Consider the following 27,565-nt stretch of genomic DNA (forward strand, 5'->3'; position numbering starts at 1 on the left):
TCAATAGGTAAAATATTATTTTAATTTAATTCCATTCTGATGTGATGGCTTTTCTTTATTAAAGAAGATAAATAGGAAGCACATAATGAGACTCCTCCAAATAATTTATTATTTTATTTATTCAGATCATCTCATCCTATTGTTTTCTTCTCAAACTGAATAGAGCTGGTCTTTTAAACCTTTTCATTGTATGGGGAAAACACTACTTTGACAAAGGTCTTTTCTTTTCCCCTGTATTTATATGGCCTTTTCTGCCTCATCTGTGTTGTTTTCAGCTGAGGCTGCAAAAGCTAAGACTTGCCTGTTAATGAAGGGAACAGTCTCCCTTATCCACCTTCTTCCTTCAGAATATGTACTTTTGCTAATGGCAAGATTGTGTTGTGTGGGAGATCCAGGTGGACTGCCCTTTTCTTCAGGCAGTGTAAAGAGGATTTCTGTCTTTTCTGAGGTACTGTTGTAAAGAAATGTGAAGGCTACTCAAAACTTATTTTTTTCTTGAGATGGTTGGAGAAAGAGTAAATTTCAGTACTTTAGTCAGTGTCCTTGTCTCTGTTTCTGCTGGTTTGGATTAACATCATATGCTGGAAAGATGGAAGAGGATGACAATGGGCAAATTTGCTTTTAGTATTTTGCTGCTTTTCATCTTGATTCCATATATCTTTGCTAACCAGCATCCTACTGGTTTCAGATAGGCTGCTTTTTTGAGTAGTGTTTATGTGTCTGAACACAGATTTGTAAGGTATATTCCTAAACAAGAGTAAGAGCCTTTTTTTTTTTTTTTGAAAGTCTGTGAAAAACCCCCACAAACCACTGAAGAGGATTTTTAAATAGATACAGTTATATTTGGTTGTAAAGAACTTCCCTGAAACGGAAAGGGAGTTGTTTTTAGGCTTGAAGCTCGCTGCCCCATGGGCTGCGGCAGAGCTGGTCACGAAGAACAGGGAGGAGGCATTTCTGGGGCCACAGGCATAGGTGCTTGCAATCAGGCTGGTTAGGGGAGGATGGCGCATTCCCTGGGAGCAAAGGAGGACGCTGGCTTTGTGAATGTTCATCATCTTCGTTAGCTAAGAAATAACCTTTTCTTAGTGGCTCAATAAGCTACTGTAATGAATAATGGTAGCTGTTATTAAGATAAAATAATTAGAAAAAATGAAAAGAATTGGAGCTTGTAGAGTAGAACTGATGTAATGTAGAAGCAGTGCTATTAGTTTAGCGGATGTTATTATTTTGCCTCTCCCAGTCACTCATTTAGTTTTGTCGAACTATGCCATATGATAGCTCTGAAGATTAATGTTGTTCATTTAGCTACAGAATACACGTGACATTAGATACAAGCAGAGGCTCGCTAACGTACTTATCTCATGTTCCAGAATAATCATCTCTGTGAGTCAGAGGAACTGCCTTTCAGCCTCTTCTCCCTGCATTTGGTCCGTTAATAAAGAATGCCAGTGAGCTTGGTTCCGACAGTTGTGCTTACAAAGTGGACAGTGTTCACTAGAAGCTGATTAAACCTCCCACCTTATTTTGCATAATTGCCAAACAGCTGTCTAGTGGTAATGACTTTAAGTTACTACCAGCATGGGATATATTCATGCAGTTTTCCTGGAGCTGAAAGATTCCCCATCTAATTGCAATTCACTGAGCCATTCAGTACCCCTAAAGAGAGAGCGCTGCTTAGAACGAAGTCATTAAAAACTTTCAGATTTATTTTGGAGATGTGAGACAGAAATGGCCTTTGGGTTCTTTGGGCACGTTTATTCACCTCTGACAGGTTTGGGTTTTTTAAAACATTTTAAGTGAATTAGTAGGCAAGTCATTTAGAAGGGGGTACTGAAACAAAGTGAAATATCTGGGAATTGAAAAATTATAGTAGGTGCAGAAGTGATGGCATATATGTGTTATAAAATTAATAGGAAGACTCTGAAGTCTTTAGTAACAGTTACTGCTTGGAGGATAGTTCTGTTGACTCAAGAAAAAGATATGACCCATTTATGCTTAACAGATGCTCTCAGCTAAAGCAAGAGGGTATTATCCATTTAAAAGGATTTACAGTTAGTGCCATATCTAAATTATTATACTTTAGTTGTACAAACAGCTAAGCCATTAGAGCTGCAAGGCTTTTGCTCTTAAAAAGTGAAGTGATAGCTGTGCTTCTGTTAATAAGCATGGTATATACACTTGTTGGGGGGGGGAGGAGGGGGAAGTCAAGGAGGGCAGGGAAAGCTTCCTCTGGAGACTTCATTTCATGTCTCATCTCATCTCTTCATGACTGGCCTGTGCCTCTCTTGACTATTGCTTTACCCTTGGTTCCAATGAATGAAATGTTTTCTCAAGTGTCAGCTACAATTTTAAGCAAGTGTTTGATGTCTGCCTTCAGAACAAGGGATTTGCCTTAGCTTGATGAACTATTTTTTCTGTTTGTTCGTTTTGCTTTCCTCCACAAATGATGCAATATGGAGTAAGAACCAATGTTTTTGAATATGTGGGAGTGTTATGAATTGTGTATGCTGTATAAGGTCCTTCTGAGATGGTAATGTACACTTAAATGTAAAGTACAGAAACAGTTGAACTTCATTTATTTTTTTCTCCTGTCTGTCTCTGTTTTTAATACCAGTCCTGATTCATTGCTGAAGGAAGTTCCAGTTAAAAAGATATGAGAGGGAGAGAGAGGGAAAGTCAGAAACCTGAACCTCAGTCAGCTGTGTCTCCTGATTGTGAAATGAAGTACAGTATTGAGCTGGTATAGCCTTATTTATTGCCTGTGCAGAGAATTAATGATGGCTGCTTTGCCTTTTTTCAGTTAAGATGTGCAGCATGGTATATTTTGTATAAAAATCGCTGTACATTCTGTGTTATGGCATCTTAAACTCCAAGCGTTTGCTTATTTACGCTCCGCTCCAGGTATCACTGTTAATGCTGAAATTGTACAGAATTTGTAAGATGGCCTTTCTTCTATGTGCGGCCTCAGTATCTACTAGTGAAACATGTCCGCTCTCATGCTGGTAGCTAATGCTAATACCATTCCCTATTTTTATAATAGAATGTGTGGCAAAGCCTGGAAATTTTGATTCATATTGGGTATTTCTGTAAAGATATCACTTTTTATTAAGCTTCTTTACCTTGCTGTAGGGTGTTATGTCACGTCTGTAAACCAAGAACGTTTGAAGCCCTATTTAAATTGCCTTATACTTTTACATGACTGAATTATATATCATGGCTGTCTGCCTCAATCTAGGTTTGCACAAGTCAGAAACTCTGCAGTACTTTGAGGAGGAAAGTGAGTGATATTGAGAGTCAACTACCAGCTCTACTTGAAGCCAAAATGCTGGCAGTTTCAGGTAAGTTTTAAGTGATGAGAAGGACTAACATTGATGAATGGTGTGTTAGAGCAGTTGTTGACCTTTTCATAGCTGAGACTTCTTAGGAAAAGTTGTTGATGTGCACTTGTGTAGATCCCTTGAAGCCATGGGAAGTCTGGCAGAACCAGGCTGTGTCATGCCTTGTGTAAGGTACTTCAGGCCTCTCTCCGTGGTTGGGTACTGGCAAAGTGGATGCTGTGTGGTAGGCAGTAAACACGCAAAGAACATGATACTTTTCCATAGGTGAAATTTGATAAATAATTATCAATAGCTGTTCCTGGACCTTACAAGTTATATGCCTAGAGCTCTCTAGCTAAGAGCATAAATTTAGGACAAAGGTATAATAATTACAAGTGTGGCTTTAAATGACACTTTAAAATGAATACAATAATTGGCAGCTTCTGCTGTTCAGATCATTAAACAACTAATGTTGGCAGCAAAAGAGCAATTTGGTCCTTGGAGCACTCGTGCATGTTATTTACAACCAGTAAAACACAGAAATGTGATTACAGAGTCTGATACATAACAGCTTTACATGCCACTTACTTGGGATTACTGCACTGTTCACTAAGGAAAAAAGGCAAAGCACAGTTCTGTCTCAAGTTTGAAGAGGTGGGTTTTCCAATTCAGCAAATTGTTTGCAGATGTGTAAGTGGGTGTCTCTTTGCTAGACACCTGCCTCAGAGGAAGCTGAATAGGAGGGAACGTAGACTTGGTACCAGGAATTTTCCAGTGTTACACCAAGTAAAGAAAGGCTAGAGGGTTTTTAATACATGTCAAGGCGACATGTTGTAGCTATCTGGTGATTTACCTTCTCAATTAGATACAAGAATCTAGTACTTGTACACACAAATTATTTTAAAACGAAACCTTGTGCAGTATCACATGGTTTGTTTGCCAGAAGTGGGTAACATCAGGCTTGAGCAAAATCCTAAAGGAAATTAAGGACCAGATCATATATTGGTGCTGCGCATGCTCAATTTCCTTGCTTCTCATAATACCTTTTCAAAATGGAAACTCTCTCTATTTCTCTGTCTGCCTTTGAGAGGTAAGCTGAGCAATAACCCTTGTCTGCCTGTGGGCTGTTTGAATGTAGGTAATTTTCTCACTTTCAGAAACAGGGTCAAAGTCTTCCCCAGCCATTTTATGACTTTCATGAGACAAAACAGCCTGTAAACTGGATGTCCAACTGCTTCGTGCTGCCAGCAGGAAGCAGTTGGCCAGAAAAGATGTACCTCAGCCTGACACTTTGAGAGAGTAAATGACAACTTGAGGAGTATTTCCAAAACATTCATAACAATATTTTGTACTTGTTAGCTCTTAAAAGAGGTTGCTTGTTTTGGGAATGAATTCAAAAGACAATTTAATGCTGATGTTTCTATAAACTGTTTTCACAGTACTGCGACTGTGATTGCCTTTCTATGCTTTTTAAGAATCATAGAATCATTTAGGTTGGAAAAGACCTTTAAGGCCATCAAGTCCAACTGTTAACCTAGCACTGCCAAGTCCGCCACTAAACCACGTCCCTAAGCACCACATCTACACGTCTTTTAAATATCCCCAGGGATGGTGACTCAACCACTTCCCTGGGCAGCCTGGTCCAATGCTTGACAACCCTTTTGGTGAATAAATTTTTCCTAATATCTAATCTAAACCTTCCCTCGTGCAACTTGAGGCCATTTCCTCTTGCCCTATCCCTTGTTACTTGGGAGAAGAGACTGATACCCACCTCGCTACAACCTCCTTTCAGGTAGTTGTAGAGAGCAATAAGGTCTCCCCTCAGCCTCCGTTTCTCTAGGCTGAACAACCCCAGTTCCCTTAGCTGCCCCTCCTAAGACTTCTGCTCTAGACCCTTCACCAGCTTTGTTGCCCTTCTCTGGTCATGCTCCAGCCCCTCAATGTCTCTCTTGTAGTGAGGGGCCCAAAACTGAACACAGTATTTGAGGTGCGGCCTCACCAGTGCCGAGTACAGGGGCACGATCACTTCCCTAGTCCTGCTGGCCACACTATTTCTGATACAAGGCAGGATGCCATTGGCCTTCTTGGCCACCTGGGCACGCTGCTGGCTCATATTCAGCTGGCTGTCAACCAACACCCTCGGGTCCTACTCCGCTGGGCAGCTTTCCAGCCGCTCTTCCCCAAGCCTGTAGCATTGCATGGGGTTGTTGTGACCCAAGTGCAGGACCTTGCACTTGGCCTTGTTGAACCTCATACAGTTGGCCTCAGCCCATCGATCCAGCCTGTCCAGGTCCCTCTGTGGAGCCTTCCTACCCTCAAGCAGATCAACACTCCTGCCCAACTTGGTGTCATCTGCAAACTTACTGAGGGTGCACTCGATCCCTTCATCCAGATCATTGATAAAGATATTAAACAGAACTGGCCCCAACACAGAGCCCTGGGGAACACCGCTTGTGACCAGCCACCAACTGGAGTAAACTCCATTCACCACCACTCTTTGGGCCCGGCCATCCAGCCAGTTCTTTACCCAGCGAGGAGTACACCCGTCCAAGCCATGAGCAGCCAGCTTGTCCAGGAGAATGCTGTGGGAAATGGTGTCAAAGGCTTTACTGAAGTCTAGGTAGACAACATCCACAGCCTTTCCCTCTTCCACTAGGCGGGTCACCTTGTCATAGAAGGAGATTGGGTTAGTCAAGCAGGACCTGCCTTTCCTAAACCCATGCTGGCTGGGCTTGATCACTTGGTTATCTTCTATGTGCTGTGTGATGGCACTCAAGGTGATCTGCTCCATAACCTTCCCTGGCACTGAGGTCAGGCTGACAGGCCTGTAGTTCCCCGGGTCCTCCTTCCGTTCCTTCTTGTAGATGGGTGTCACATTTGCTAACCTCCAGTCAGCTGGGACCTCCCCAGTTAGCCAGGACTGCTGGTAAATGATGGAAAGGAGCTTGGGGAGCACTTCTGCCAGTTCCTTCAGTACCCTTGGGTGGATCTCATCAGGCCCCATAGACTTGTGTGTGTCTAAGTGGTGTAGCAGGTCACTAACCATTTCCCCTTGGATTATGGGGGCTCCATTCTGCTCCTTGTCCCTGTCTTCCAGCTCAGGGGGCTGGGTACCTGGAGAACAACTGGTCTTACTAATAAAGACTGAGGCAAAGAAGGCATTAAGCACCTCAGCCTTTTCCTCATCCTTTGTCACTTGTATTTCCCCCTGCATCCAATAAAGGATGGAGATTCTCCTTAGCCCTCCTTTTGTTGCTAATGTATTTACAGAAACATTTTTAATTGTCTTTTACAGCACTAGCCACATTAAGTTCTAGTTGGGCTTTGGCCCTTCTAATTTTCTCCCTGCCTAACCTCGTGACATCCTTGTAGTCTTCCTGAGTTGCCTGCCCCTTCTTCCAAAGGTCATAAACTCTCCTCTTTTTCCTGAGTTCCAGCCAAAGCTCTCTGTTCAGCCAGGCTGGTCTACTTCCCCGCCGGCTCGTCTTTCGGCACATGAGGACAGCCTGCTCCTGTGCCTTTAAGATTTCCTTCTTGAGGAATGTCCAGCCTTCCTGGACTCCTTTGCCCTTCGGGACTGCCTCCCAAGGGACTCTGTCAACCACTCTCCTAAACAGGCCAAAGTCTGCCCTCCGGAAGTCCAAGGAGGCAGTTCTGCTGACCCCCCTCCTTACTTTTCCAAGAATTGGAAACTCCATCATTTCGTGATTGCTGTGCCCAAGACAGCCTCCAACAGTCACATCACCCACAAGTCCCTCTCTGTTTGCAAACAAGAGGTCCAGCGGGGCTCCTTCCCTAGTTGGCTCACTCACCAGCTGTGTCAGGAAGTTATCTGCCACACACTCCAGGAACCTCCTAGACTGTTTTCCCTCTGCTGTATTGTATTTCCAGCAGACATCCCATGAGAACAAGGGCTAGCGATTGTGAGACTTCTCCCAGCTGCTTATAGAATATTTTGTCTGCCTCCTCATCCTGGTTGGGTGGTCTGTAACAGACTCCCACCACAATATCTGCCTTGTTGGCCTTCCCCCTGATTCTTACCCATAAACACTCAACCCTACCGTCACCATCATTAAGCTCTGGACAATCAAAACACTCCCTAACACACAGGGCTACCCCACCACCTCTCCTGCCTTGCCTATCCCTCCTGAAGAGTTTATAGCCATCCATTGCAGCACTCCAGTTGTGCACGCCATCCCACCATGTTTCCATGATGGCAACTATATCATAGTTTTCCTATTGCACAATGGCTTCCAGCTCCTCCTGTTTGTTGCCCATGCTGTGGGCATTGGTGTGGACGCACTTCAGTTGGGCTATTGATCCCGCCACCTTTTTGCGAGGAGAAGCCCCAATTCCTACGTGACCTTTTCGAGCGCTTCTGTGGTTTCTAACACACCAATAACCCTTGCGTCTTTGCTGCCACATGGATCTCTATCCCCTGCCTCCACTGAGATGGCAGACTGAAGGTCCTCGCTAGCACGCTGTCCCTCAAACATTGGCGTGCTGCCCACAGGCTTATCTCTAGTGAGCCTGGTTTTATTCCTTCCCCCTTCAAATCCAGTTTAAGGCTCTTTCAACGAGCCCTGCTAACTCCTGTGCAAAGATCCTTTTCCCCCTTTGAGACAGGTGTACCCCATCTGTCGCCAGCAGACCTGGTGTTGTGTAAACCGACCCATGATCAAAAAACCCAGAGTTCTGCCAGTGACACCAGGCTCGGAGCCAGGCGTTGATCTGCTGGCTCTTCCTGTTTCTTCCCTCATCATTCCCTGCAACTGGAAGGATAGAGGAGTACACTACTTGTGCTCCTGATCCCTTAACCAGTCAACAAGTATCGGTGCTATTTCTTAGCACTGGTAAGAAGCACTGTTCCTTTTTTTTATTCTTACTCTGAAAAACTCTTACTTCAGGGAATTTTAATGACTATGAATGGTACAATCCTAAGTTGTTACTAAGGCAAAATTCTGGAGGCAACTGGTTGAAAATCAAGGACGAAAGGTAATTTTGTGACAGTGGATACTGTAATTTCTTTACCTCATTGTAAGAAATGGATACATGTAGTAGATGTGATGGTACTTGCTTATGTTAAATGTAGAGTAGTATGCGGAGGATATAGGGGAAATAAAGGAATCAAAAATATTAACTCTCTAAAGATCTAGAAGTGGGGGAAAAAAAAAAAAAAGGCTTAGAGCATGAAGTGATAAAATCAGGAAAGCCAGGATGCAGAATGAATTGTAGCTAGCAGAGAAACAAGTCAGGAAGGAATGCAGAAAAGGGAAGAGGAAGGAGGAGATAAAAATAGCGCTGCTTTTTTTTTTTTTTTACTTGGTGAAAACAGTGAGCAGTGGATAATACAGAGAAGGCTGAAGTATTCGGTTTCTGTGTATTCCTGTGTTAGGCATAAATGAATGATACCTCTTATATAAGGCATAGCTAAGAAGTAGGTCTTAACCTTTTAAATACTGGTTAAGATTTAAGCAAGATACTCTATGTACATATCCCCTGAACTGTCAGGCAGCTAACAGAATGTTCATCAACAGCCTGGATATATTAAATCGTTAGAAGGTGGGAGAATCTTTAATTGGGTAATATGCAATTATTTAAGGACAACCTTGGAATAGCATGAAATTCAGGCAGAATTATAGTGTATATATAAATATGCAGTAAGAATAAAGTTTGGTGGTCGTAGAGGTTTTCATTTAGTCTGAAAGCATCAGGCAGGGATAAACGTCTGTTATTTCTGCTTTTTTACTGTAGCAGGTAGATCATTCATTCAAACAATTTCCTAAAACAACAGTATGAATGGATACTGAGAACAACTGTTTTTCTCTAAACAGATGTTGCATTGTTTTTGTTTAAGGTAGCATTTTCCTTGAGGAAACAGTCAGAGTTAAGTGATGTTGGAACAGTGTCAAAGCAAAAAGGTAACTGAATACAGTTGCACACATCTGGATTCATGTATCCCAAAAGTTAAGTTAGATAACCTTAAGAATATAGTTATTAAGTGATACATTAGTTTTCAGAGCTTACTTGTGATGACTTAATGATGTGATGACTTGGAGAGCATGATATATACCTCAGCCTTTAATTGGATACCTTGATAGCTTCAGACAACATTCATCTTCTATGTGAACTGTTCTTTCTATTCCAAATACATTGATTTACAGTATTGGTGTATTTGCACCAGAAAACGTAAGAATATAGCCTATCTTATTTTGAGAGGATAATACCACAATAAATGCAATGTAAGCATAACAATTCTATTAGTCCTGTCAATACCAATACCCTGCATTTTAAGACTGTATAATAAACGATACTGTAAAGATAGAGGATGCTACATATGTAAGCGTCTCTCCTCCCTATTATTTCTTCCTTGGAAGAAGTGTAAAATTAAATTTGGAGGAGAAAGAGGTTTGGGAATCTTCAGATTATTGAAAGTCGTAGAATAAATATAGTAGATTAATTAAATCCCAGTGAGGTTTCATTTGGGGGGACAAAAAAAAAAAGCAGTAGCCTGTGCTTAAATGTTCAAGAGGTATTTCTATCAACAGCTACAATTCAGATCCTTTATATCAACAACTCCCTTACTTCTGATTGGCATTTGCCTGTTGTGATAAATAACTTGCAGTTAATACTCCTGCGATGCTAGTCCAGAATTTTTCTCCAAACATAATTAGTAGAATCATACTATATTGTTCACGGTTTTTAAGTCAGTAGCTTTACCTAATTATAGCTAACAAGTACTCCTGATTGCATGAGACGTTGCTGTTGACATACACATTTGTAAATACTTATCAATGAAATTTTATGATTTAGCATTAGTAGATTTTTTTATTAAAACAAAACACCTTAATGTCAGTGCTTAGAAACCTGCATGTGATTATTATAACAGTTGCTCTTAATATGCTTATAAAAATTTTGTCAGCAGTAATGGGAAGAACATGGCAGTACATGATACTCTGTCCTTTCTGTTAGCATTGTGTGTCTATTTAGCACGGACTTTGTGGGGGGAATAAACTGCAGATGAAATAATCCTAAGCCAGTAAGAAAATTCAAATAGGATGATATGTAAGCAAGTGTGAATGTAACTGTAGAAATATTATTAAAATTTATTTTCCTACTTTAGGCTGGTTTGCAGGAGAGCAAATAATATGTGAGAAATGGTGTGCTTCTCATTTTTCCTTAGTGAGAAAATAATTTGGGAATAGGAGGGAGGATGTAAACTAAAATTAATTTTTAGTCATTGTTTCATCTGTTTCCTATATTTGAATAAAAGAGGTTGTTTGATATATTTTGCAATGTCTTCATATACTCTGTGAATTCTTTTTCTCTTGAGAATGTGTAATAGCATGGGACTAGATAGCCAGAAAGTGGCTAGCAAGGAGCTGAGCAGACGTGAATGAAAGACTGAATTCATTATGTAGTTATCTGGGAAATACATATCATTAACTTTCCTTATGTCTTCGCAAATACAAATTAGATCCAAACACAGAAGTTAGAATGAGGTGACTTGTGAGTGGCTAAAAAAACCCCCAACCTTCTGATCTTAAAACGGTCTACGATCTAAGAGATCTTGTGTCATCATCCTATAATTAGCATTATCTCTATTTCATTAAATACCTGCAAGTAGGAGCTGATTAGAAATACTGTTGTGGGATGATTTCTAGCAGTACAACGAAAGGGTTTTTTCCTTATGTCAGTGTAGTAGCGTAGTTTATAGATAGCATGACATAAATACTAGATAGCATATTTTCACAAATCGTAATGCTGGGTCTGTTGCCTCTTAGCCTGCTCTTTGCTCATTTAGGGCAATTTCTGCATGACTTGGAAAGCAACTGTAACAAAAAAGCCCCCAGCCTTCCAGCTTTGGTGCTAAGCATTCCTGTTGGGAATAAGTGTGTTAGAGAGGGGACAGAGCAGTCAGGCTGGAAGATGCCAGGGCAGGCTGAAGGACATTTTCAGTGTGTTTTGGTAATGTGGATTTCTTGTTTTCATGCCTGTGCTGTATTCTGCTATTGCATGCAGAAATATGGATGGGCATAAAGTTCTCAACATGATGTTGAGATCTTCCCCAGATGTGCTACATGCAGCTTGTTATTTGTCTTTCATTGGAAGGCGATGGTGCTCCTGTTTTTTTATCTTACCTGTTTGAGAACTGTTGTTTGGTAACAGTTGGAGAACTTGGCTAGTCTTGGAGGCAGACATACCAATGCCTCTTTGTGCCTTCTTATGAAGGCTTAGTTTTTTGATAAATTGGGGTCTGATAGAGGCCTGTGTCTTGTCAGATGACATAGGTGGTTCCCCACTTTTGGATTCTTGCTTCCAGCAGCAGTCTGGGTTGATGGCTCAGAGGCATATTGAGATTAATTCTTCTTCATGTTTGTATCACAATGTCTGGCTTCAGCATACAATGCTGTGTGTTGGGGTGTCTTCCCACAATGGTCGCTTTATGCTCCGTGAAGTAAAATTTACTACCGTGTATTGTTGCAGGCGATGTACTTTTTGGCAAACCTGTTAACTCATTTTAAAAATAATGCCGGTGAGCCCCCCAAACCAACTCCCAAACAGTCACGCAGACTGCAGACAGCTATGCTATTTGTCTTTTTATCTAATTTCCAAATGAGACTGCTGGATATTAGTGGCTTTCAGTGAACTTCAAGGATAATTTGTTGTACCTGAAGTTCCAGCATGATATGTGACCAGACAGCAGAAACTCATTGCTTCTGTTGCAGAAGTTAGTCGATCATGTAACAACTTGCTCTCTTTCTCCCCTGTTACCTAAGCTGCTATCCCTGGAGCAGGACAGAGGGTTGAGTAACCTCTTTGGCAGTTCCTTTTCCAGGGTTTTGTGCTCAAAGGAGACATCAAAGGAGAAATGTTAGATGGGGAGAGCTGTGAAGGGAAGGTGCTGTCACCCCATAGAAAGGCTATGCTGTGGTCTGGAGGGGATGCGAGACAACCCCTGTGCAGTCTGTGGAAGGGGGACAGTGATGTCCTTCTTTCCACTGACTGTCCAGGGAGCCGAGGTGACAAACCTCTGAACCTCAGTGCGTGCACTTTTGGTGCCTAAACCTAGGTGGCATGAATATTTCTCTCCCTGATCCTTCTCTGGCTTTCTTTCCTGGCTTGGCTGGTAAAAAGGGGGGTGATGATTTCATGCAGCCCTCAGGATCATGGAGATCAGGTCTGGGGTGTTCCCCTACCCTCAGCATGTGCCTTCCTCTTCACTGGTAGCAGTAGTGAGTGGAGGCAAAGGCAAGAGAGGGGAGATGTAAAAGCACCAGAGATTGAAAGGCATAAGGTGAATGGCAGATATGAGGGAGGGAGAAGTGATTATGTGTCGTAACCTGCGTGCATGCACGTGTCGGTGCTATTGGGTGACCCTTGAGCCTTGGAGTCACTTTCAGTTGGATATTTTTTACCATGTGGAAGGAGAATTCCATGTAACTCGCAACAACCATTTATTGGCTAATGCACATAGTAAATTGCTGGGACTAATGTGCTCCTGGGCTATGCTTGTCACCCATAGTGCAGGCACTTGAGAGCATCTGGTGGCCCGGCAGTCCCCAGTAGCTATTGCTCCTTGGAACAGGTTGTGTCTCAGTATTGCTGAATTGCCATCTTCCAAACCTCTGCCTCTTTCTTCGGAGTTTTTGTGCCTTTTCTCATTGATAATTTTCACTTGAGACTTTGAGTTGCAGTTACTGCTTTTAAATTTTATTGTTGTTGGGTTTTTTTTGCTCCTTGTTTTTTTGGATTCCTAGGTTGCTCTGTGGCAACTGGTTCAGGCCGGGTACAAGAGGCTCTCTGTGGCAGAGAATTCCTCTGCCAAATGTATGTCTGTGGGGTCTCTTGCCTGCTTCTTGATGGATTTTTTTCTTACTTTACCTTTCAGGATCACATCAGTCATTTAGTTGCATTATGCTTCATAAAAGTGTTGGCATGTGTTATTGCTTAAAAACAATAATTGTGATTCAAATATAATGGAATTCTGTAAAATGTTTCAGGAGATGGTAGACTGTCCCTCATTTGCTGTTTGTTTTTTCAGAGGTGCAGACACACTGGCAGAGCTTCCAAAAATCTTACATTTCTGTCATGCTTTTAGCTTTTTCTCTTTTCTTTGTGAGCAGCTGAATGGTATTTATTTTCTTAAATTACTTTTCTGGTGTTGGAATCAGTTTGTATTCTCATTAATCACAGGGTGGAAGATTTTCAGCTTTGAATTCCAGCACCATTGATAAATACCATGGTAGCAAATGCCTTAAGCTAAAATGTAAATTTTCACTTTCTTATGTATTATTAAAGGTAGTGTTAGTCTATGAAGAATTAGCTTATAGATAATAACTAACGACCAGTCTGTTCTTTCCTGCATTCAAGCCAATTTCCAGTGGGTATGCTTTACTGTTATGCAAAAATTGCTCCTTTGCTTATACTATAATGAACATAGTTTCAGTAGGGATGGGATGTACCTCTCTGCTTCGAGTATGAATAATGGAAACTATGAGCATATGTAATTTCTGGCATAAATATGAGAAAAAGTGGGAGTAAAAAAGTTGTGGGCCATTAACTTTGTCTTGTATTTTGAAGGGGAAATATTTAATAAAGCTTAAATAATAACACATTTGTTAGTTTTTACAAAATGGGACGGATTTCAAACCATATTTTTAATCGATTTTTGCTGGCAAATGGTATCAAAATAATGATATGTTAGTTTAAGGCTACTAAATGGGCAACAATCTGCCCAGTATAATAAAATCTAACAATGATCTGTTACAATGGACATGAATTTGTGGCATGTAACTATGTATAGAGAAAATATACTTAATATGCAGAGCACTATTTAGCTGTAGTATATAGCCATACAAGTAACATTTTGGGAAGAGAGGAAAATAAGGTAAATATACTATTTATGTTTACAGTGAGTAAAAGTAATTATATAACTACTTTGTGGCTGGGTATAATTTTTTTTAAATTTTTCCAGTGTGGGTTGCTTTGCCTTGATTTGTCTGGTATTTTTTGCCCTCGCATCAAGCCATTGGAGCTTACCTGATCTCAGTATCTGTAGAGAGCGGGGGATGAAGGATGTATGTGAGGAGAGAGCCCCACAGGACAAGATTAAGGAGGAAGTTTAAACTGGGTTTTTGTTGCTGTCTTTTGAGATAACAGTAAGGTTCAGCCCCTCAAAGTTAAGTGTACATACTCAGCCCTGTATGACAGTGTACTGCAAGCATTTTATTCAACGTGTTTAGAGCACTGGATACTTCAAATTAGGTGGAAAGTGAAAATACAGCTTTCCGGTGTTGTAGTTGTAGAAGTATAATCCGTTCGGCCAAGTTTATGTGAATGATTTCAGATTTTATTATAATCCCAACTTTACTTCATGTGGTTTTTCCTCCCCTTCCCCTCCCCCGCATTTTATCCAAGCACTGTTGATTCCATGTATTTATTCAGGTTGAAATGGAATAGATTTAAGATTCTGATAGAGCAACAGACTTTCTATCTGGACGTTTGTAAACCGCTTTCTGAAGTTGTGGGTTACCCCATTTGGTGTGCCGGTTTGCACCCAGGGTGTTTATATGAACATGTATGCAGTGGCTAAAATTGCACATTGCTAGTAGGCGTCACTGCGAGACAGGAGGAAGGATGGGAAAATTGGCATTTCGCCCTTCAGTCCCCTTCATAGAATTCCTGTCTCATGTCTTGGTTTAGACCAGAAGCTCAGCTTTGGTCTTGGACTATTAATTCCTTAGTTTTGTTGTCTCTGTACAGATTTTCTGAGCGAGCAGTCCTGTTAGCTTCAGTGATTTTTGAGTTTCCTGGGAAGAGTTAGGACTGACTTTATTTATTTAATGTCAGCCAACTAGCACTGTCCCAGCAGTATGGCTATATAAAACACAGCTCTGAGTGGCTGACAAAGGAACAGTTATTGTGTTCACTTAGGCAAAATAATTATTTTATCATCAAAAAGAGGAATTTTAACATTTTCAGGATATTAGCAGAATAAAATATCTTGATACATGTCTTCAGAATGTTTCTATAGCATCCAATGTGACTTCATCTCTTAACAAACAAAAAAACCCCAGGAGGGCGTGGTTTTTTTATGCTGGCAGCTAGGGATTATATATTAATTTTTAAATTAACCTTCTTATGGCATTTAGAAAGCAGTTATTTTGGTTGCTGTGATTGAGGTCACTGATGGCACTTGGGGTGCATGAGCTTGTATATGCTCTTCTGAATTTTCACTGCAGGCTTCCAGACATTTCTGCTGTCAGGGGGAGCTGCATCAGGCAGTTTTGGCTTTTGGGTACATATATCTGATGCCATTTCCTCATAGCCTCAGTTTTGATATAAACTTCCCCTCTGGGAATTAAGATCCATTCAATATGTATAAAACTTTCATATGTAATATCATACCTTTTTCCTTGCTGTCTTCTGAAATGTAAGAGCAGGCTCCAGATTCTAATGAAGAATCTCTTGCCTTCATGTTTTATTAAGGCTCTTGTGCATTGATGCTTGGGATGAGTTCAGGTGAAGTAAAGGTGCACTGTTTAACTGCAAGTCATGTTGCCTTAGAAGCATCAGACTATCTGCTATTTGTCCAGTGATTTTTGTCTTGCTTATCTTGCTGCTGTGTTTTGCCCATTTGGAAATGTGACAGATTAAGATAATAAAATTTGTGCTGTTGTTTCCCAATAAATGTACTGGTAAGCCATAAGATCCTACTATTTGTAAAGCATATTTATAGTTATTTGATTGTATAATTCTTTGTAAGATGGAACTGGCAAACAGGATTTTAGCTGAGAATTAGAAATAAGAGAGTTTTCAACACGTAAAAAGAAACAAAAGAAGTTCAGCTTTAACCAAGTAAAAGAGGCTGACTGAAACTACTATAGTCTTAGGACTAAATTGAAAAAAAACCACCAAACAAGGCTACCATACTTAGCAATGTTCAGTCTGTAAACCTGATTTATTTGATACAGTCTTTTCCAAAGTTTTGGAAAGTGCAGTCTCCCTTTGGCACACCTGTCCTTATACGGCCACTCGAGTCTGCAGCAGCATCTTTCCTCTGGGAGGATGGTTGTAATTATTTGCTGGAAGTGCTTCCATGCACTCTTATGCTCTGGAGGAACGGCGCTGCTCCCAGCAGCCTGGCGGTGGTTTGCCATCTTCTGACCAGTGTAAATACTTGTGTCCCGTTCTTGCTCCCCTGTCCTGAAGAAACTGAACAGCAGCCAAACAATTCCTGTTTAAGACTTTGTGACTAACGTTTTTTGAGATACCATGTAAAAAGGATGTAGTGCCACAATTTAGGATACTCTGATATGGATTTGATGTTTTAGATTATGTCTTAATTTCCTAAAATAAACTTTTTAATTGATCTGTTGTGTATAAGCAACAGTTTATTATATTCCTGAAAAAAAAGTCAAAGGATAGCTTTATATCTGAATAATGCTGGTGGTATTATAAAGTTATTGCAGGAGTCTAAAGTCATTGCACATACTTCAGAAGCTGATGAGAGATCTTATATGTGTGACTGGATGTGCTTTACATTAATATTTGCTTTGAGGCTAAATTTTCAAAGTGCCTTTTCTTACTAGATGCCTTTACTTATTAGATCATACCACCAAATTTTTGCTAAGTTAGGATGATGCTAGAGTTTAGATCTTGTGATAGAGATCTTTTGTCTTGTATTGGGCAAGTCTACATGGAAATTATTTTTGTCAAGTATTCTTCAGATTAAAGGATTACAGTGGATTTTTTGTAGTTTTTCTGTGGTGTGGTGTGTGTTCCCCCTCCTCCCCCCCCCCCCCCCCGTCAGGTAGCTGAATCATTGAAAAGACACAGGTACAGCTGTATAAATGTAGCATTGTAATAGTTACTCTACTGCTATTTAAAAATCATTTAATAGCTGAGCATCTTGCTGTCATCTTGCATTTATACTTAAGACTTCTCTGTGAAGTAAGGAAACATTCTAGGTTCTTATAAAAATGGTTTTCAGAAAGGTTAAGTGGGCAAATGTTACTAGGCTACACTGTAAACTGGTTGGGAATTGAACTTTTGACTATGGATCTCTGTCCAAAAGAACCAAACATTTTTAAAAACTCCAGAGCAGTGTGAGCTGGTGATACTGAGGTATTCTGCCAGTCTCTGAGGTTTCATGCTTCAGGGAGAGCCAGAAGTGCAGAGCTTTGACTTTTAAAAATGTTCTCTCAGAAGAACATCTCCTGATGGTCTTTGCATGGGGTGCATGCCATCTAAGAAATGCAGCATGTAATTTGTAAACAACCTTCTGGTGCTTGTTATGAATAACGGCATAGTGCTGCTTTGTTCAAGGAGGAAATACTTCAGGGTCTAGCAAATTGATGGCATCTATTTCAACAGTATTGTGAGTTGAAGTGTCCTCCAAAACAAGAAAATGATCTGACACATCACACCGCAATGATCAGTGAATTACAGTATGACATTTTCTGAAGTGTGGACTTTAGGAAAAAGTTTTCTCCAAAAATGTAAATTATATCAATAATAATAATTAAAAAAAGACTATTTCTGTGTGTGTAAGGCTAAATGTGCTACAATTATGATTCTTTTTGTAGTATGTAAATGAAATGGATGGTTGCAAAGCAGTTTTGTGGGTGGGTTGTTTTTTTTTCCCAAAACTGGTCTTTCATTTGCTGTTGGGATGTATAGTTGCTTAATTTCCCTTGTTTGCTGTGTAACCTACTGATGTTGCAAGTGTCTGCTTCATTGTCTCTTTCTTCCCTCTTTCCCCTGCCCCCACAAAACACGCAGGAAGTAATTTCGGTACTGCGAAGGATCTGACAGAAGAGATAAGATCATTAACATCTGAGAAGGAGGGGCTGGAAGGACTTCTCAATGAACTGTTGGCTCTGAGTGCCAGAAATGTCCGAAAATTAGAGAGAATTAAAGATGATTACACCAGACTGAAACAAGAACTTGAACAAGGAGAGGCTGCCTTTGGTAAGTAGTTCACAGGCTGTTACAGCTTTTGCTCAGTCATGAGCACCTGGAAGTCTACTGGGTTTGATGAACCATCCTGGATTTAACAAAACATAGTGATTTTTCTGAGGAAAGTTTGGCCAGGACCTAGATAAGCAATATGCTGAATATGCTCTCAGCTGTTTTCACTGGAGGTGGGGAAGGTTGAGGGGAGAAGGGATATCCAGCAATATACAGCTTTTGGAGATCTGTCTTAGTCCAGTTCTCAAAAACTTTCTTTTCTAAGCCCATTTTTGTAATAATGATGATGATACTGTGCATTTATTCACATACAGAGAAACATACGTAGTCTTTTATGTGGAAGCAGTAGATGCCGTTGGTGGTGACAATAGAACCATATTTAGTATATATAACTAAATATTTAGTGCATATATATAGCATATTTGGTGATGAGTGTGAATGTATGAGGTGCAAGGGATGCCTGGTTCTGAAGGCAAGAGTTCTCTTTGTAAACTTATGCTTGGGGGGGGTGGTTAAACAGCTTGCCAAACACAGCTCACATACAACTATAAGCAGTGTGCTTGGGTTGCAGTGTCATGGTGGAGTTGGGAAAGTTCTATGCAATTACTGGGAAAGCTACTGACAACAAAAGAGCAAAGGCAGTCCTAGACTTGGCTTATCCTCGTCTGCTATACCCTCTCCTGAAGTTAAGCAAATGAAGTGGCCTTGCGGCTTGATTAAATGAAAAGGCTGAATAACATTTAATTGACTACAAATGTACAGCTACTATAGTTACCTCTAAACAGCTAAGTATAAATCTGAGAGCTACTTTAAAACTCTGGGGGTTTGAAATGTCTTTCCTTTTTCAGGGTCTTATAAGCAGTAGGTTTGTTGAAGAGAGGAAAGTGCCTCTTTTTAAAAGTATATGAAGTTTCTTCATAGACAAGTGGATAGGCAAGAGCTATTTTAGAAATTGTAGGCAATGGAATATGCTTAAGACAATATTTTAAAGATTCACAGAGGAATATATATATATATACACACACTCACACTCTACCAGATAAGAACTTTCTTAGAAACTAGGTGGTTAAAAATTTAAAAAATGATTTCTCAAAGTAGAGCATTGTTACCTGAACTGTGTGATTCAAACCCATACCAGGCAGTACTTTCCTCATTGCTTGGATTTGCAACTGAGTTGAAGGGGTTCTGACCTTCCAATCTGTCCATTTTGTTGCTCCTTTGTTTCTAGGACAATTAAACTTCCTATAATACACATGCACTTCTCATTAGTATTTTTCTTAGCAGAGTTTTAAACAAAACCTGTGCAAGACTTTTGCTGAAGCAACAGAATTGGTTGCAGTTCATGGATTCTTTTTTTCCCCTTTGCATTTATGTAGCTGTAATGAGGTGTCGTCTTGGTCTGATCTCTCCTGTCCTACAGTTTATGACAATAATTTGCAAAACACTGGGTGTTTACTATGTGGATTGTTCTTTTAATTGATTGTGATTTCGTAGGTGTAAGGAGAAATTTATGCTTGTGTAAAATAAAACTCTATCAAGCACATAGTCAGAGATGCATAAATTGAAATCTGAGATCTTCACATCTACCCCCTTGTGTGTAACCTACCCCATTTTCTCCTTTAACAAATAGAAACTCACTTAGGTTTGAGAATGCTAGTATGCGTTTGATACCAACACATTTAATTGAATAAAAGCCTTCCTAAACTCTCTGGAAAATAGTAAACAGATTGTATCTTAAAGATGGCATCCGCTTTTATGAACTAGTTGTTATTTTGCACAGTACTTCTATGTTTGGGGAATAAAGCATAAACAAGTGGAATATGATTTTGTTACCATTTGTTTTTCCCGTTGTTCAAAAGAACTGGAGATAATTGCGTTGGCTTTGCCTGCACTGTGAAAGGTGCGATTTGCGTCGGAGTAGCTGAGCTGACATACTGCACGGCCTCAGGCTTTGTGGTTCATTTAAGCCAGTAAAATCCGTGTTGCTGCTGAGATGAGTGGTTTTGCCTTTTCGTCCTGTTCCTGCCCCATCCCATACGCCAGCTCAGTGCTGACCAGAAACCTGACGTGAGCAGGGCGTTAGCAGACCCGTGAGACCCACCAGCACGCGGTGGGAGTGCCGTCACTGGCATAAGGGATGCAGCAGAGGTGGGGGGCTTGTCATGGGGAATGTGTTGACCCGCTGCTGTTGGTGACACTAATTTGGGAGAGTGTAGTCTGGCAGGAAAATGGTTCCTAAAATACTGCTGCTGCTTGAGCTAGCAGCACAGCATGGGCTCAGTGTGAGTGGTTGGTCATTACATTAGATCACGACATTGGTCATCCCATTAAATCAGCGTGAGTGGTTGGTCCTGTTGCTTGGTGCAGCCTGCTCTTGGTTAGTTTGACTTCTCCCTCCATAGCTACGAGCAAGGGAGAGAAATCCTTTCTCCATGTAACTCTACTAACTGAGGATGTTACTGTCCTCCAGCTTTTTTTACTATTTGTCTGCCCAGAGTTCATTAGGGAGCCCTTCAGGCCAAATTAGCCGTGCTAACTTAAACAGCAAAAATGATCTGGGCTAGGCTGGCTGATCCGTGTCCTAGCATGCAGTAGGGATGTACCTGTGATTCCTCCTTGTGGCACAGTTGTGCTACACTTTGGCTCAACTCTTTATGAAATGGGCATCCATCCATAAACTAAACATAGGTTACTGAAAGTGAAGGTTTATGCTGGTTTAAATAAGTTAGGGGTTTATATGTCTTTCAGCGTAGAAAAGAGATGCCTCATTTTTCTCAAGGAAAGGTAATCGCATCAACTGGAGCTGTTGTCTCCTCTCGTTCTTGCTTTCATGATGTTTCCAGGGAATAATAATCTTCTTTCTCTGCGTCAGGAGCCCTCCCTCTTTTTTTAATATAGCATCTTTAAACCTTCTGCGCAGGTATTCCTACACATGGCTATTTCTATGTCGTCTGGCACTTGAACTGTTATCTTTTGTGCCTGTGAACTTGCTGAAAACTTATTTTGAAATGTTTGTTTGTTTTGTGTTGGTTTGGTTTGTTTTTTTTTTAACTGAAGATAATACAGCTTTGTCTGGAAAACATTAAACAAAGAAATTGAAATGCTAAAATATGTGTGTATGTTTGTCTTTCTCTTGTGTATAAATTGATCACCTATTTTTTTACTTCATTAATAATTGTTGATTTCTAACAGTAATGCAGATATAAGGAAGTAGACGTCAAGGGAAGAGACTTAATCACACAATAATCAGAGCTGGAATTTTAAATAGGACACATCATTAGCATGTTAATGAATTTTCTCACTTTGTGCCAGCTGCCCAAGTATAAAAGATATTGCAGATGTAGTACAAAAATCAGGCTTGGCTTGCTGTGCTGAGAGCTGTCAGTGCTCCCTGTAAAGGAGATTTGACAAAAATCCTTTCATATTTTTAGAGACGCTCAAAAGTATGTTTTTCCCATTGGATAATAGAAGCATCGACAAGTAATGCTATTTATTAGCATTTTAGGATGAATAGTACTAATTTGCCCTGTAGACAGTAACTTTCTTCTGAGGGCATCAGAACACTTCTATAAAAGCGATCAACTGTTATTGCCATTTTACAGATAAGAAAGCCAGGGACACAGAGGTCATGTAATTTTACCTGAAATGGTGGTAAAACCGAGTTTCCTGATTGCTCTAGCATCAATCATGATTGAATTAATCACTTGAAATAAACAGATTTGAAATCAAGTGATACTCTGAGCTTTACATTCTTCTAGACTGCAGGTATTTCTGTAGTCTAAGACATAATGGTTCTGGGAAAATTGCTGAAGGTCTTGTGCTTTACTGTTGAGCAGATCTGCCTTATAAAGTCAGAAGGTTTTGTTATGGCAAGGAAGGGAACTGCTTTGCAGCCCAAAACAACCAAACTCGTGTTCCAGACAAGTGAAGCTTAATTACTTGCCTGTCTGCCAAACTGATGGATTGTGCTTATAAATCCTGGCTTGGGTTGATTGGCATTTGTAACCCAGGGCTGGAAATGAAACCTACCCTCTTGTCTTGGTTTCCTCATTACCAGTACTGACGGGCAGGTTTTCCTGCCTCATTTGCTGAATTCCTTTTCTGGCTGCACTCAGCCATTTTCTGCCCCTATTACACTTTTGGGAAAGCATCTCCTGGTAAATAATGTATATATGCGCAAAACTAGGGGGGACTGTATTTTGCGATCTAATTGCTAGGTTGTGCTTGCCAAGTCATCTTAAGTAGAATTTCTGTACTGAATTAATTTTTAGAGGAAATATAAAATAAAGGCTATCATGCACATCAAAATAGCTTTTTAACCCGTTTTTTAAACTATTGTTTGGAGGCTGATGCTTCAGTCTCTACTGCTCAAGTCTCATTGACATCACTGAGTTTTATTGTCTTAGAAACTGCTTGTGTAAGTCCTAAAGCTCTTACCAGCCTGCTTATAGAGTGAAGCTTTCTGGAATTGAACAGATATATTTATTAAATAATGAATTAGATGTAGCAGAGGGGTTTCTTAGGAAGCTGGAATTTTCTTTCACATTCAGTTTTTCTTTCTCTTGTTCAGTGCACATACTCTGCACGCTTGCACAGAATAACTCATAGCTTTTTGTCCTCTAACAGAAGAGAAACCTATCCAAGTCAATTTTTTTTAATTTGCTTTTTAAAATAAAAAATGTTTTGACTTAGCTACTTAAGGATAAAGTGTGTTCAGAATGTACTTTGAAGAGTAACAAAAATTCTCCTAATCTTTTTACAGTTATTGTTCAAAAAGCTGCATATTTGGCTGTTATGGAGGATGCACTTAATTAGTCTGAAGCTTAATATCATGTGGACAGCAGAAACCACTAGTGGTGCTGCTTAAAGTAATGCTGGCTTTGCATACTGAAATATTTATGAAAAGCAGGTTCTGTGCTTCATATACAATTGTATAGGATGTGTTTTACCAAACTGTTAATGACCTATTCTGCAAAACATTTTTATTTTCTTTTAAAGACACATTTTTATTCTGACAGATTCAACACTGAAAGTCTTATAATAGACACACATGCAGTGTGCTTCCCACTGGGAAACCTTTCTTTTTTTTAGTGTAAATATTTGTTTTTAATAATAGCTGTTACACAAAAGCTTCTCTGTTTCTCTTCCTAACTGATTTTTGTAATGCTTTTTGAAAATGTTTAAAGATTATTAAAAACTTTATGCCACTTTCAATTATTTCAAAAAATATCAGTTTAGTATCTGCCTATGACATGACAAAAATGATTCCACTTCTTGCTTTACTGATTTTTCAGGTGGCGGTTCTAATTTTTTCCTCCGTGCTGGTTTTTCTGCACCAAATAGGCTTTTTCTGTATTGTTTCCACAGTTCATCCTGTGTCTGAGTGATTATCTGATTCTAAACTGAAAAGCTGAACCTTTTGATTGCTTCTGTTTAAATAAATCATTAAAGCAGAACCACATAGCATGTAACAGATGGGCTTCCATGAGGAAGAAGCTGTTCTGAGTCTCATTGTATGTCCACTTCTAATTTGTGCAAGGTCATTACATTCTCCATGTCATACCTGTATGAAATGCTTGTTGTCATTCAAGTGAGTGGTGAAATGGAACAGCTTATTGCTTATGTCTATGGCCATCTCTATTTAAAACAGTGATCTTGTCAGATTTAGCAAGCGTTCACTCTATTTAGCTTTCACAGAAGGTATAAAACCCTCGGTGGTGATGCAGGAACAGGACTGGCAGTGCAGCTGGTAGCATCCTTTATTCTGAGCTGACGTTTAACTGATGCTCTAAAGTAGCACTCTGCAGCCTTCTTTCAGGCACCATGTAAAAGCCAGGTCAACGTAAGAAAAGAAAAGGAAAAAAAGAACAACAAAAAAAACCCCCAAGAAGCCCAACCTTGCAGAGCTCCTTTTGTGTTGTCATGGCCAAATACAGCATGAGTAATTGCACTCTGCTCATCAGTATTCTCTCTGCTGTTTCATTTGAAAAATTGGCATTTCTGCATTTCCTTGGACTTGTACTGTTACACATATTGCGTGCTTGTCTGCATTTCATTGATTGTGAGCATGATTCTCATTTTCTTGGGTCATTTTTAAAGCACTTGGGATCTTTCAGGTTAAGTATACCCATACACATCTTTTGGTCTTATAATTCTGTAATGGTAGTCACTGCATTTTGAATTGTTATCAAGCTTTGAGGATCAAATTCAGACTGATGGTTTTTATTCCGTGTCATGCTTCCACAAAATCTATATAAAATAAGTAAAACAATTTTTTTAGTAACATCCCTGTTAAATAATATGTAATTGTAAGTATTTGCGAGATTTTTGTGTTACGGAATTGCCTTTTTTGATAAATGTTATCTGTAGAATTTAGTAACATGTAAAGATTTAAGTTCTGCTAAGCTTTTCCTATAACTAAAACATGTAATAAATTTTTATTTTAGATATCAATTTTTGTCAGGATTGAAAAGATTGGAAACCAGTCTGTTTTAGCATAATTAGGTTTGCCATATGTCTTGAGTCACTTGTAATTGTGTTTCTTATAATGGTGATTATAAAGGTCATCTTGTCTGGTGTTGTTCACTTAAATATGTAAAATACTTTATGATTTTCATTTGGAGGATAGAAGTTTAGTTTATATAAATGCAATGGAGGTATTAAATTTAATCTGGCCATTCTATATAATTAGATGCAAATATCTGTAATGCAGGAAATATGAAATATGTGTTCAGGCAACTTGAACTAACACAGCAGCTTGGTTCAAAGCCCACTGATACCTATGGGGGTCTTTTGATCAGGCCATTTCTCTGTTGATGCTCAAAGGTGAGCTTCTCTTCTATCTTTTTCTTCTGAGATCTGATGGTATGAACTTTACTGAAATGTTTTGTATACCTGTGTAATACTCTTTCTTTGTAGACAGGAGTATGACCTAATTACACACAGAATAATAACTCCTGAAATGACCTGGTACTGGTTTTGCAGTCATAGGGGTAGTTACGTACCAGGTGCAAGAAACATAGCTTGGTCTGAAGTTTTATGCTGGCTCTCCTCAGGGAAAATGATGATCTCATCTTTAGCTAGGATAAGCAGTGAAGACATCAAGGTTTCCTAAGTTGTAGTGCCACAGAAATATAGAGTGGCTCTGTTGGAATCATGGAAGTGCAATCTGATGGTGAAAAGTGCTACTGAACAGCCTTCTGCTGCAATGAGAGATGGGCATGCAACATGTGTACTTTAATGTGCTGGTGTACATACAAACAAACGAACAAGCAAGCAGACAGTTCTGATAGTATGCCAGGCAACTTCTTCCTTTACATCTGAAATGCTATTGCCAGCTGTATACACAGTGCATTAAACTTTTGGGGTGTGTGTAATACCAAATTATTCCTGATTTGCCATCTCTGTTCTAGGTTTCTGCATTGCTCCACTTTTTAGTTCAGCTGCTTCAACTGATTGAGTTGCAACAGGATAAATACGAAGCAACACAGATAAGTGAATTTGGAATAAATTTGGAAGTGTGTACCACCAATTTTAATCATTCTTCATTAGATTCTAATTCTGCAGCTGCATCTTCTGAGATACTGGGCCCAGACTGAACTTTCAAAAAAATTTTTTTTAATGACTATATCTAGTTTCAGAAGGAATGAGATGCTAAGATGCCAGAAAGCTGGGATTAAAAAAGAAAGAAAAAAAAAAGTGTCTTCTGCTCATCGGACAGATGGAACACGTTCCTGTATGCAATTCTAACTACTTTAGCACGACACTAGCCCTGGTGATGACCAACAAACACTCTTTAAGGTTTGCCACTTCTTCTGGAGTTTGAGCAGATAGTACTGTCATGCTACTGTACTTTCTGTTTTATTTCATTGTGAAGCTCTTTTTTTCCTGACTGTTTACAGCTGCCATTTCTAGATCTTGCATTAAGAGAATTCTAGTTTTGGCAGAAAGATAAAGTTGTGTCTGGAGCTGCTCAGAGGCAGGTAGGAAGGTGGAACCTGTCTGAGGGTGGTGGGTGCTCAGAAGAGGACCAAAAAAACTGCCGACATACATAGTTATGCTTAACCGATAGGATCGAATTACTTTTCAAAGAAAGCGAAATACTGCTTTCCTTGTCTCCCAGATGAGGTAACCGAGACACTCAGGTAATTGGTTTTGTGGTTCTGTTTGTTTTGCCATTTTTTATAGGTACTGCCTGTATGTATTTGGTCAGGACCTGTTGGATGGGATTAGAGCATGTATTTGACAACTTGATCCTGAAACATTAACAGGTTGGAATTATGAAAACAGTGTTTGGCCTCTTAAAAACCTGAAGTTTTATTGAAAAAGTCAGTAAACGGTTGGCCTAGCATTCACAGGTTTCTTTATTTTATATTAGTTGTGATTTGTAGTGTCATACAGCAGGGTTTTGCTTTGTTTTCTTGTTTTTTTGACATTGTTCAAGTTACGTTAACATGGCATGATATTTTCAGGTCCCTAAAACGTGCAAAGGACACTTTAGGATGCTTTTCCTCATTTACTTTCTTTTGACAATGAGTGTAGAGATGGATAGGGTAGTTAAGGAATAGTGTCCGTTTGTTTTCAAGTAGCACTTCAGTGAAACCAATCAGGCAGTTATCCTTCCAAAGATTCAGGCTTTCTGCAGGTTGAAGATAAAAATAGTACAGCATTTTACATTCAGTTAATGTTTTGGATTTTATTTAATTTTTTTAGCTGTAAGCAAGAAAATGTTGTTTTGGGTCATCTGGGATCGCTGATGTAAACTCAGTGTCCTAGAACAGGATTATACTGCAGCAGAACTGGAGTGAAGATATTGTTTAACTTTTTAGTTACAGGTATTTTTTCAGAGGTATGTATTTTGATACAAAATCTTAGCACATTAATACATCTCCACCCAAAAGTTTTCATTCAAGAGTTTTGGCAGTGTTCTCGGGTTACAGTGTACGAGTCTAATTCTGTGCTTGCCTAAAGGCATGCAATTTGTAAAGAATTGTACCTCCTTACATTGATGGTAAATTCACCTCAGTGACTGAATGAAAAGTCCTGACTGAATGAAAAATAATGTTCTGAGACATTACCTTTCATCTTTGCTTTGATATTGACTGGCAGTATTCAGATACAGCATCTAGGAGTATGAACATCTAAGCAAAAGAAACCCCTGGGATACCATTCCATTTGGAATACAAGATGTCCCTCATGAAAATACAGGGTTTTTTTCCAGTTTTTGTTCCTGTTGATTGTCAGATGCAGAGTCGTTAGATCTTTCTGGCTCA

The 27,565-nt window shown here is 39.7% G+C and overlaps 1 protein-coding gene across 6 annotated transcripts in view; it reads left to right on the plus strand.

Annotated features, from left to right (window-relative positions):
- DISC1 (DISC1 scaffold protein) overlaps positions 1 to 27,565 on the plus strand; it is a 212,953-nt gene that overhangs the window by 88,010 nt on the left and 97,378 nt on the right. For all 6 annotated transcript variants that reach the window (XM_072856341.1, XM_072856342.1, XM_072856343.1 and 3 more), the window contains 2 exons: positions 3,236 to 3,338; positions 18,105 to 18,293. In XM_072856341.1, coding sequence (XP_072712442.1) covers positions 3,236 to 3,338; positions 18,105 to 18,293 — 292 coding nt within the window. The remainder of the gene's footprint in view (positions 1 to 3,235; positions 3,339 to 18,104; positions 18,294 to 27,565) is intronic.

Source organism: Ciconia boyciana, chromosome 3 (genome assembly GCF_034638445.1).
Source record: "Ciconia boyciana chromosome 3, ASM3463844v1, whole genome shotgun sequence".
NCBI classification, from domain to species: domain Eukaryota; kingdom Metazoa; phylum Chordata; class Aves; order Ciconiiformes; family Ciconiidae; genus Ciconia; species Ciconia boyciana.